Here is a 13,079-nt window from a genome sequence, read left to right on the forward strand (position 1 = left end):
GTTCCTCAGATCGAGTTTCTGTGACTTTTACATGAAGATTGGGCATGAAGCCAGTGATGAGAAACCATTCAATGATAACAATGTTCATTATACTGGGTTTGACAGATGACCCACAACTGGAGATTTTGATTTTTGTCTTTTTGTTGATCACATATGTGTTCAGTGTGATTGGGAATCTGACCATAATTTCTCTAGTCTTGGTGGATTCTCATTTAAAAACAGCTATGTATTTTTTCCTTCAAAATTTCTCTTTCTTAGAAATCTCATTCACAACTGCCTGTGTGCCCACCTATCTGCACATCATATCAAGTGGGGACAAAACCATCACCATCAGTGCCTGCTTCAGCCAAATCTTTTTTTTTGTTCTCTTTGGAGCTACAGAATTTTTCCTCTTGGCAGTGATGTCCTATGACCGCTACGTGGCCATCTGCAAACCCCTGCATTACATGAGCATCATGAACAGCAGAGTCTGTAGGAATCTCATCCTCTGTTGTTGGGTATCTGGCTTATTGATTATCCTTCCACCCCTTGGCCTGAGCCTCCATTTAGAATTCTGTGACTCAGTTATTGACCATTTTGTTTGTGATGCTTCTCCAATCCTGAAGAATTCCTGTTCAGATACATGGTTCATAGAGCAGCTGGTTATAGCCTGTGCTGTGTTGACCTTCTTGGTGACCCTTGTGTGTGTCATTCTGTCCTACATATACATCATCAGGACGGTCCTAAGATTCCCGTCTGCCCAGCAAAGGAAAAAAGCCTTTTCCACCGGTTCTTCCCACATGATTGTGGTTTCCAAGACCTATGGCAGCTGCATCTTTATGTATATCAAACCTTCAGCCAAAGATGAAATGGCCATTAATAAGGGAGCGTCTCTGCTCCCTATATCTGTTGCCCCTTTGTTGAACCCCTTTATTTATACTCTGAGAAATAAACAAGTAAAGAAGTCTTTCCATAACACTCTCAAAAGATTTGTGTTTCATTCAAAGAAGTAGCAGAACAGCATACTGGAAACTCAAATAAAATAAAATATTCATTATTGGAATATAGATGGAAATTAGAGCCATAGTAGTGATGTATTTGAAAAAATATTAAAGAAATTTGAGAATGTTTAAGAAAGAATGCTGAGGGAACCCATCCTTATGTCGATGAGATTTTTCTGACTGTGGATTAAAGATTGTTTCGAAATTTCCATGCCTTTTTCCCCCACCATGAGATGTCCTTTACTTCCTCTCCTTTTAAACTTGTTTGGTCTATGAATTCATTTTGATCATGAGAATGTGGCAGGAATGAAGTTGTTTGACTTAAGAGGTAAGATTTTCAATGTCCACCTTCTTTTTTTGGAACACATGCTGGTGAGGGCAGAATCCAGGTGCCAAGTGAAAAATCTGAATACCCCGATATTGCCAAGCAGTGAGAAAGCCTATGCTAGACCCATGGAGAGAACATAGCGAGATGCCTGGTCAATCCCATCTCTTGCAGCCATCTGAGCTGTGGTGTCAGACATCATCTTGGACAAACAGCCCACTGCAGGCTTCTTATCGTTCCCACTCCAGTTACCATTTGATTACAACTCCATGGCAGACTCAAGATAGAACCACCCTCTTGATCTCAGTCAACCTCTGGAACCATGAGCAATAACAAGTTGATGTTTTAAGACGCAACCATTAGGAGTGACCTAAACACAGCAATTGGTAACTGAAACATCAGGGCAGAGAAAGGGCTACTTGGGATACGAGGAACTAGCAGAAATTTTGTTATTTTCCTAAGGCTAGAGAAATCATATTGGACATTTGAGGGGCCTGAACACATGTAATTTCTTTCTTTTTATGGCTGCACCTGCCCCATATGGAAGTCCCTGGGCCAGGGATTGAATACAAACTGCAGCTGTGACCTATGCCACAGCTGCAGCAATGTTGATCTGTAAACCACTGTCCTGGGCCAGGGATTGAATCTGTGCCTCAGCAATGACCTGAGCCACTGCAGTCAGATTCTTGACACATTGCACCAGAGCAGGAACTCCCCTTTCTTTTTGAGTATTGTTTTGTACCAGTATGTAATTTTCATTGTAAACATTACACTTCTAATTTTGTAGTCCCTATAGCATACTAACCACCAAATATTTAATTTTTTGTATTATAGTTTTTTGATTAGTGGTTACCATGGGGTTCATCTATGTTGACCTATAACTATAGCTACACATTTTAAATATGTAGTCATTTAAGTTCAATCACATTCTAAAAGATCTTCATTTTTAACTCCCGTCCCCACATTCTGTGTTTTTGATGACATATCTTACACCTTTATGTTTGTTCCTTTATTGATTTTTTTTAGTTACATTTGATTTTATAATTTTTAAAATATTTTGCTCTTCATATTAGCTTATTTAAGTGGCTGATCCTCAGCCTTTACTATGTATTTGTCTTTACCAGTGGGATTTTTCCTTTCTTATAGATACTTCTTGTTGTAGCCTTTTCTTTTCCACTTAGAGAAGATCCTTTAACATTTCTTTTAGGATAGGCTAAAAGTATTGATGAACTCTTGGTTTTTGCTTGTCTAAGAAATTCTTTATTGCTACTTCAATACTAAACAATGACCTAAGTTCCCAGACCAGGGATCTAACCTGCACCACAGCAGTGACCCAGGCTGCTGCAGTGACAACACTGAATCCTTAACCGACTCTGCCACAAGGGAGCTCCCCCTTTAGCACTTTGGCATTGCCATGAGGTGTGGTGTAAGTTGCAGATGCGGCTCATATCCTGAATTGCTGTGGCTGCGGTGTAGACTGGTGGCTGTAGTTCTGATTTGACCACTAGACTGTGACCCTCCATATGCCGCAGGCGCAACCCTAAAAAAAAAAAAAAAAAAAAAAAAAAAAAGATCAAGTTCCTTAATCAACAAAACCCAACAAAATAAAAACAAAAACAAAGAAAAAACCCAAATGAGATCTACTTTAACTTTAAAATTTTACACAGCAAAGGAAAACATTGATGAACTGAAAAGACAGCTAACTGAATGGGAGAAAACATTTGCAAATGATGTGATCGATGAAGGGGTTAAAATCCAAAATACATAAACAGCTCATACAACTCAACATCAAAAACACCCAAAGAATTAAAAATAGGCCTATGATCTGAATAGACATTTCTCCAAAGAAGTTATACCCACAGGCACAGGAAAAGATGCTCAACATCACTAGTCATCAGGGAAAAGCTAATCCAAACCAGGGTCAGATATCAGCTCCCATCTGTCAGAATGGCTATCATCAAAAAGAACACAATTAACAAATGTTGGTGAGGATGTAGAGAAAAGGGAGCCCTCAGACACTTTGGAGAGAATGTAAACTGGTGCAGCCACTGTGGAAAACATTATGGAGGTTTCTCAGGAGACTAAAAACAGAACTACCTTATGACTGAGCAATTCCGCTCCTGGGAATATATTTAACCCCCCACCCCCGCAAAAAAAAAAAAAAACAGTAATTCAAAAAGATACATGTGTTGCATGTTCGTAGTAGTGTTATTTACAGTTGCTAAGGCATGGAAGCAACCTGTGTCCATCAGCAGATAAATGGATACAGCAGACGTGGTACGTTTATGTAATGGAATACTATTCAGCCATAAAAAGAATGAAATTTTGCCATTTGAAACAACATGGAGAGATATGGAGGGTATTATGTCAAATGAGAGAAATCAGATGAGATAAATACTGCATGTTATCATTATATGTGGAATCCAAAAAATACAACAAACCAGTGAATATAACAACAAAAACAAAAAAGAAACAGACTTACAGATATAGAGAACAAACTAATGGCTACCAGTGGGAGAGGGAAGGGGAGAGTGACAGTATGTGGGCAGGGGATAAAGAGGTACAAAGTATTATGCATCAAATTAGCCACAAGAATATACTGTAACAGGGATTATAGCAAATATTTTATAACTATAAATGGAGTATAACCTTTAAACATTGTGAATCACTATATGTAAACCTGTAACATAATATTTTACATCAATTATATTTCAATTAAAAAATGGAGTTCCCTGGTGGCCTGTGATTCCAGATTTGGTGTTGTTATTGCTGTGTCTCAGGTCCAATCCCTGGCCCTGGAACTTCCACATGCTGTGGGCACAGCCAAATAACAACAAAACAAATACCAAAAAAAAAAAAAAAAAAAAAAAACCTACAGTAAACACCATAGTGAAATATAAAATACTTGTTTCTGTCTCTTTTTATTGAAATAGAAATATGTTTACATACAGATTTATGCAAAAGTGAGTTAAAATGCTGTGTCTAATATTATACTTAAAATATATGTAAATATGGAAAAAGTTTGGAAGGAAATAACCAGGAAAATAATGTTTATTTCTTGATGTTAGATTTTTTTCATGATTTGTCTTAGCTTTTTGTATCTCTGAATTTTCTATATCATAGCTGTAATATGTGTGTAATTTTAGGTAAGAAGGCTATCTTGGTCATTGCATTGCTTAAGCCATGTCTGGGCAAGGTCCTAGGAAATAGGTCCTGGACTTTGGGGAACCCTAACCTCCTTCAATGGCAGCCCTCTGTAACAACTATAGTGGAAAAGAAGCCCCGTTTTTAAGAAATGAATTCCTCCCAACTTGATTTATACATTTAAAGCAACCCAGTCAAAATCCTAGCAGGTTTTTTTTTTTTTTTTTTTTTTTTTGGTGGGTATCAATCGATAATGGATTCTAATGTGTAGATAAAAGGAAAGGCAAAGGAACTTGAAAGCTGTTGTTTGGAAGGTCTAAACAGTTTTGCAAAGAATAACAAAATTGTAGCATTCACACTATCTGATTGCCAGTCTGTAATGCAAAATAGACTCTTTTTAGTCTGTGTATGTGATCAGTTTGTCCTATATTTTTGTTCAGTGGGCTGTGATCATAACTGAATTTTCAACAGGAGTCATTTCAATCTCCCAAAGATCTCCCATAGATCTTCTTGTTATTTTTTTCTTCCTTTTGTCTGCACCTATAGCATGTAGAATTTCCTGGGCCAGGGATTGAACTCATGCCACAGCTTTGACCTAAGCTGCTGCAGTGACAACGTTGGATCCTTAACCTACTCTGCCACAAGAGAACTCCTCTTCTTGTTTTTTATATTGGATGATCCAATTGCTGAATCATTTGCCATGGCACATGCTGCTCAACTTTGAAGATACTGGATATTACATTTCATGTATGTTGTCAGACGAAATCTGAGATAAGAGTTATTACTAAAGTTTGCAGGTTATTTAGTTGTTATAATCATAGATTTCCAAATCTGGGCTACGAAAGCATGTTTTTGGTTAATTTATTTGTATCTACCTTAGATAACCATGTGTTTTAAAACATGGACAGGGAGTTCCCCTTGTCGCTCAGCAGAAATGAAGCCGACTAGTTTCTAGGAGAATGCAGGTTCAATCCCTGGCCTTGCTCAGTGTGTTAATGATCCAGCATTGCTGTGAGCTGTGGTGTAGGTCACAGATGCTGCTAGGATCTGGCATTGCTGTGGCTGTGGCGTAGGCTGGCAGCTCTATCTGTGATTTTTTTTTTTTTTTTTTTTTTTGGTCTTTTTGCCTTTTCTAGGGCTGCTTTCCGCAGCATATGGAGGTTCCCAGGCTAGGAGTCTAATCGGAGCCGTATCTGTCCGCCACAGCCACAGCCATAGCCACAGCAATGCGGGATCTGAGCCACGTCTACGAAATACACCACAACTCATGGCAATGCCGGATCCTTAATCCACTGAGGAACGCCAGAGATCGAACCCACAACCTCATGGTTCCTAGTCAGATTCGTTAACCACTGCGCCATGACGGGAACTCCTCTATCTCTGATTTGGCTCCTAGCCCGGGAGCTTCCATATGTTGTAGGTGCAGCCTTAAAAAGAAAAAAAAATGGATATGTTTTGTTTGACCTTACTAGAATAATTTATCTTTGTACAGCAGGAAATGTTTACAATACTACATACACTGCCTTGACTGAAGTAAATCTGAGGTTGTTTTCCTTCCATAGCTGAGATAGTTTGTCTTTACCTCTCAGCAAAACACAATGCAGGAACTCCACAAAGCCATCTATTCTTTATTGATTGAACATTCCATAGACATTGGCACCATGATTGGTGGTGAGCCTACTAAGGTTCAGGTTGATCTGTTTAGACTAAACTCTCCAAGTTTTTAAAACACTTTCGGAAAGCAGAAGCCAAAGAAGGTTTAAGCCCATCTCTGGAAGATGTAATGAAAAGAAATCTCATTATGCACCTACCTTCCTTGCAACATTCTTGTTCTCCCAGGTAAACAAAATGCCATTGAAGAAATACTCCGATGAATCCAAAACACAGGATTAACGAACAAAGAAGGGGCAGATTGGGGATTAATTATATGAATGCTGGTCTACTTGTTTTCATCTCCATCTCTAGCTTGTCCAGAAAAATTCCTCGACTATATAGAATGAATGTATTCTTATGTGGATCAGAATGACTGGAAGACTTCATAGCAATCAATAGAACATTCCAAACTTTATATCTATACATTTTATATGAACACTCTAGAGGTCTGCTAGCTTTGAAGGGACTAGACATTCAATTTTTTGTACAATCCAATCTTTGTGAGTTTATGGAAATAATGATAAGGATTTCCCAAATTTTACATGAATCCTGGGTAATAGTCAATTGTTGGTGGGTACCACTCACTATTTCTTGAGGTTCTAATCTGGAAAATAATAGCTACTCTGTTTGTAGCATCTAATATAATCTTTATTTGAGACTAGATTATCTTTCTTTATGGGTCTCAAGAATTGTTTCTACATGTTTAGACGTTATTGATTAATTTTATAATAACAAAAATTTATTTTGAGTCATAGGTTTTGATTTATCATCTTTTTGTAATGTTCTCCCATTATTGTAATTCTTATTGAGGGGTTATATCCCATTATCTTCTTTTGAAAAATTACATCTCAATTCACATTTTAATCCATTAACCAGCAGTGAATATAGGATGGCTATTGAACATGCATAGAAGGCCCCTCGTCTAGATGGAGTAGGAAGAAGGAAGCTTTAGGAGTGAGGGCTTTAGGATGAAAGAGGACTCAGTAGAATACTTAATAGACTTAAACATTTGAAAACAAGATAGGGCAAATAGTGCCAAATAAAAAGGTAATTAGATGCTGCTAGAGAATCAAAGGGCTCTTCAAGAAAAGATGTAATTGTATGGCACTGCTTGTCTTCATGGTGAGCAGAGAACTTGATTTATATAAGAACATTGTAAATACTGTTCAAAAATGACCTAATATTAGTATTACTAGGAATACAAGGAAGTAGGAGAGGAGAATTTTATATGAGGGCTGAAACCTCATCTTTTATAACAGGAAATATGTCTAAAATCAAGAAATAGTTCTCCGAATTCATTATTTAAAACATAAATGTGACCAACAGAAGAAAGGGTTGAAGACATTGAAAGAGGTAGATCTGAGATATGCTCTGAGTATAGAGAGGCATTGGTACTACTTGACTTTTTAAATACATGCACTTATGACTTTGAAGCAATATATGTGTAACTGATTATGCTCATCGAAGATATAATTATCTGTCAGGTCTAAGAAAGGTCTGAGGAAAGGCGTAAGCAAAGACTGGGGTTAATCTCTCTTGCACTTATGACTTTGAAACAATATATGTGTAACTGATTATGCTCATCGAAGATATAATTATCTGTCAGGTCTAAGAAAGGTCTGAGGAAAGGCGTAAGCAAAGACTGAGGTTAATCTCTTTAAAATGTTCAAAGTCTCCCATCTGTAGGTTTAAAACACAACTGGGGAAACTCTTTGGAAAGAATCAAAAGACACTAATTCTAGGAGGAATATCAAATAGCACAGATGGCAGATTACTATTATGGCAAGTGGCACACTAGATTCTTCTACTTGCTAGGCAAAATGTTGACATTTAATGAATTTACCTAGAGAGTCAAGATTTTTCTTGTTCTCATTAATTCCTTCACTGTCCACCTTGAATGTCTAAAACTCATTTCTTTTTAAATTAGGTACGGCAGTCTTTTTCTTCTCCCTATGACCAGTAGTATTCTGGCACTGCTAGACTGAAGTGATTCTGACCTTCGATTAGAAAACTTTGAAAGAATATAGGAGCTTTATAGACACGATGCTGCCAATTCTACTGGCTTTGCTTCCAGTTCTGACAATTTTTAGGGGTCTGATTCCTGACTTCCGGGGGAGGTTTTACTTCTTTTCTAGAGCATCTATTTCTTCCTTCCCTCTCTTGCTTCTTCTCCCTTCTTCTTCCTCTTCCTCTTCCTCTTCCTCCTCCATCTATCTGATGGCTACTATGGGCAGGCTTTATTTCAGAATATCTTTGGTTAAAAGCTACTTCTAAGGGGGTTTCCTGTTTCTGTGCTCTTAAGTTACTCTGAGACTAAAGCCAGGTCTTTCTGTCCAAACTCATGTTTTTCCTTGCACTGCTTGCCTGAATTTACTTTCAAGCTAATCGTACATTTCACATGCTCTGAAGTTGAGTCCATGGGTACACTGATGAATACTTCTCATTTGTTCATTTTTTTCATCTGTGTTTTCTAAACAAACGTGATTAAATATAACTTGTGATTAAACTGACAAATATTTTCCTCTTTAAGCCTTGCTTTTGGTTTATGGCTTTATCCATCATGCAGCCTTCCAAGTTGGAAAACTATCTCACCTCTGTCATCTATCCACTAAATTGTTTGAATTGAGATTATAATTGTGTCCTTTTTCTCTATTCTCATGTAGAGTGATAAGACTTTTAACATCATTTGCTTGAATGCTGTTCTCTTTTTTGCTGTGCCCATGGCATGTGGAAATTCCCAGGTCAGGGGTAGAACCTGTGCTATGCAGGGACCCACTGTGCTGTCAGTGCCGGATCCTTAACCTGTTGTGCCACAAGGGAACTCCCTTGAATGCTATTCTTGATGAATTGCTTGTCACCCATATTGTTCATAGGAGTTGATCTAATCTCTGCTCTATTATATTCCTCAGAAGACCAAACTGATAATATTACTTTCTAATAGTTTCTCTTGGCTCAATAATGCCTGGCTCACTCCTAAATGTGCGATAAATATCTTCATTATTTGGTTCCTACAATTCACTCTAAATTAATATCCTCCTACTGTTCCCATTATAAGCTATTTTTGCCTCTCACATGTCATCTCAAAAGTGAAATGTCATGAAATCAAGAGTAAAGTTATTTGCTTCAAACCTTTTTTTATGGCATCCCATTTTTCCCTTTGTAATAGCATTTAATAAGTTTGATTTTAATTTATTAGCTTTTATATCTATGATACTAGACTGGAGGTTCTCAGAAATTGAGAACCATGTTTCTTGTATTTCTATTCCCATTGCCCAGCCTGTCACTTGAAATATAGTAAACACTTAATAGATATGTATTAACTCAAATATTTCATGGTTTACTTTTATTCATTAAAATAATAAATTCTGATTAGTAAGACTTCACAATTTTTTTTACTGTGTTCTTAAAAGCTTGCTTCACCTGCTGATTCCTTAGGGCATAAATAAAGGGATTCAACAAGGGGCTAACTGAAGTCATGAGCAGAGATATTTCCTTGTCAGAGTTTCCTCCTTTTTTTGGTGATGGATTAATGTACAAAAAGATGCAGCTTCCGTAAGAGAGAGAGACGACAATCATGTGGGAGGAACAAGTGGCAAAGGCCTTTGTCCTTTGCTGGGCAGAAGGGATCCTCAGAATGGTCCTGATGATAAATGTATAAGAAAGTGTCACCAGCACCAGAGTAACCACCAGAGTCACAACAGCTAATAAGATGACAATTAATTCTAAAAGGCTTGTGTCTGAGCAGGCAACCTCTAGGAGAGGTCTATAGTCACAGCAGTATTGATTCAGAACATTGGAGGCACAGAAATCCATCTGGCTTACCATGATGAAGGGTGGCAAGATACTCAAGGCTCCCCCGAGCCAGGAGCAGAACACAAGCTGGATGCAGACTCTGCTGTTCATGATGGTCAGGTAGTGCAGGGGTTTGCAGATGGCCACATAGCGGTCATAGGACATAGAAGCCAGGAGGTAAAATTCTGTTGCCCCGAGGAGGATGGCAAAAAAATACTGAGTCAGGAAGCCAGCAAAGCTGATGACTTTATTTCCTGTTGTCAAGCTGTTCAGAAATCTGGGAATAAAAATGGATGTGAAGGAAACTTCTAAGAAGGAGAAATTTCAGAGGAAGAAGTACATGGGGGTCTTGAGGTGGGGGTCTACCAGAGTGAGAATGATGATCGTCAGATTTCCCAAGACACTTAGCAGGTAGGCGAGGAACAGAAAGATGAATATCACCACCTGGAGCTCAGGTTGATTTGTGAAGCCCTGCAAGATAAATTCAGTAATTGTGGTTCGGTTTTTCATTGTGGACCTTCGGTAGATCTACAGGAAAAAAGGGAAGGACAGTGGTAAAAACTGAAGAGTTTCTCATGGTAAGAAAAAATGAAGTTAATTGCAATCAACAGAATCAGGTCATATCATCAACCCCTCTTCCAAATGGGCCCAAGCTGTCATCCCATTGTACTAGGCTTAGCTTGTTGGAAGCCCCAGGGCCCCTATGTAAGTGGCTCCATTCATACGGTTTTAATTTTTTTTTGCAAGTTAATATTTTAATGAATTAATATTTTCATGTTAAAACATGAATATTAATTGATTTAAACACAAAGACTAAAACACACACAGAAATGTGCATGGAAAATTCATACAAGAGAATAAAGATATCACAATATAAAATATTGATTTGATTCATAAAGCTTTGCCACTTCTCCTATTCCTGGGTTCTTAGCAAAGATATGTCACATAAGACCGACTCTTGTCTGTACTTGTCCTTTCTTGGGAAATATCCATAAATTTCCTACATTTATGTATTTTTAGCTGACTTTAGTTTTCTCTCATTTCTATGTTCTTAGTATCATTGTTTCTTTGTTTGTCTTTTCCTTTGGGTTCCCCTTCATGTACTAACTGACACTTCATCATGTCTGTAACTGACCCTCATCTCCTTCACAGTCTAGCTTCCTGATTTCCTTTTTAAGCAATCTGTGGAAATTCTCCCAATACAGATGATGCTATAGATCCCACATCCAAAGTTGAGTTTTTACTCTCTCTCTGCATTTTTTAGGATGAATGTCTAATTGGCCTTTAAGATTCGGAGACTCTTGTTTCAGGACTCTGTCGTTTTTATACTATAAGTCTTTCCCCATGTCCAGGATTCTGCCATCACTAAGTTGCATTGATAAACATTGTCGTATGCTTCGTGGTCACATTCAGAGTCTTCTGGGCTCCGATTTGGCACCCCTCTGGGAAGGGATATTGTGGCAGTCCTAGGACACATCTCTCAGAATGGATTTTTCTCTATGCTTTAAAGAGTCCTGAATGGTACCTAGGGGTAGAGGTTGGTTATAATCTCAAACATTGGTATTTCCACTAATTTTAGAAGAAAGGGACCTGGAAATTGAGACTAGTATTGTTGATTACAGTTGTCCTTTGTGGATAAATTGGTGGTCCACAGGGAAGGAAATTTTGATAGGTTTTTTTTTTTTGCCATCTTTAGCCTTATCTGATTATGAAGATTCCTGTGACAAAGGATATTTTAAGGGATCCTCTAATCCACATGCAAAGTTATTTAGAAAAATCACTTATTGTCAGGTGTCATTGATATTTTCCCTCATGGCCATACATGAATACTGAGGGGCCAAGCAGGTTTTAAACTTTGATCTGGTTTTCTCAGGGTCTTTCACTCCTGGTTGCACTCCCCTATGAATTTTAACAGTAGATTTGCAATTTCTTCCAGACTTTAGAGTGATATAGTTTCATGGTCTATGTCCCCAAAATGATCACACACATCAGTGTTTTTGGAAACTAGAAACATAAAGTGTCCCTACTCTTCCAATCTGACTGCAGTGGTCTGCTAACTTTATTGATTCTAAAATCTGAACCAAAGATGAGTGGCCACATAAGAGTCTATAAATGGTTAAAAAAATCAGCTTATTTTCTATATTCTCTCTGACCATACCCTGACATGATTTTTCATGGAAGTACCTAACCTTACAAGGGCTACCTAAGTAAGAAAGGAAGTATTCCTTTTTATATTTCTCTAAATAAGTCAAACTGGAATTAAGTCTCAGTTCTTGAGAGATAAAGTTTTATTTAGGAGGACAGCAAACCAGAAAATTTAAGAGTAGCAGTGATAGAATTAAAAAGGAGAATTTATCAGCCTGCAAATCCCCTAGTTTTCTGATCTATAATACATTATGTTGCTGTCCTTAGAAGCCAAGATATGGACTTGTCTGCAGATTCCATGTTAGCCAGGATGACCCGTGACCCAGAATTTATCTGTTCCTTTCAGAGTAGGCACATGGGGATCAATTTCCTGATGAACTAAAGGTGCCCTGTGGACTCAAGTTCAGAAGGTGCTAATGAACATCAGTTGTTGATAACATTGTAAGCGAGTTGTAGATACATATCTGAGAGAATGAGAGCTATCAAATTATGACACTATACATCTTAAATCACACAATGTTATATGTCAATTATTTTCAATAAACCTGGAGAAAAGAGCAAAAAAAAAAAAAAAAAAAAGAAAGAAAGTACAATGAGAGAATCAGCTACAGCTTAAATCTGAAAGAGAATCTGAAAGCAATGGGGTGAGAACTTTGAGGATGTTTAGAATAATTATCACTTGGTCATCACCAAAATTGAATTGTTGCCCCAATTGGAGGGTTATCAAAGAGCCCAACATTGTCAAGATAGACTATAAATTATTTTTGTGAAATCCGCAAAATCAGAGATCCAGTCATTTGCAGGGAGCTGAGTGGCCCTGCAAAGTACTTGCAAATTCATCAGAAACCAAGCTGTCTCTCCAATTATGATTAAGTCATTCATCCATTATCTACCCCAAAGTATAAACAAATATTATCTTACTTTCTTGTCCATTCCTTTCTTCTGGTTCCTCATTTGATATTAGAAGAATAAAGTACAAAGATTATACTCAAAAAGGAGAAAACATGTGGCTTAAAAACTTTGTTTTGGATAAAGATTGT

General features: G+C 37.6%; 2 protein-coding genes and 1 pseudogene across 2 annotated transcripts in view; 2 read left to right on the top strand and 1 right to left on the bottom strand.

Annotated features, from left to right (window-relative positions):
* The window catches only part of LOC110258988 (olfactory receptor 6C2-like), a 50,169-nt gene extending 47,069 nt beyond the window's left edge, over positions 1 to 3,100 (top strand). The window contains exon 2 of the mRNA XM_021082281.2: positions 10 to 3,100. Coding sequence (XP_020937940.2) covers positions 45 to 992 — 948 coding nt within the window. The 5' untranslated portion in view covers positions 10 to 44 and the 3' untranslated portion in view covers positions 993 to 3,100. The remainder of the gene's footprint in view (positions 1 to 9) is intronic.
* Positions 1 to 13,079, top strand: part of LOC146403204 (uncharacterized) — a 732,844-nt gene that overhangs the window by 542,917 nt on the left and 176,848 nt on the right. The window lies entirely within an intron of this gene.
* Positions 9,472 to 10,404, bottom strand: LOC146403212 (olfactory receptor 6C4-like; annotated as a pseudogene).

The sequence above is a fragment of the Sus scrofa genome, chromosome 5 (assembly GCF_054392235.1).
Source record: "Sus scrofa isolate SSC_HxYL_T2T_F1_AM1 chromosome 5, Sscrofa_HxYL_maternal_Yorkshire_Landrace_v2.0, whole genome shotgun sequence".
Taxonomy (NCBI): domain Eukaryota; kingdom Metazoa; phylum Chordata; class Mammalia; order Artiodactyla; family Suidae; genus Sus; species Sus scrofa.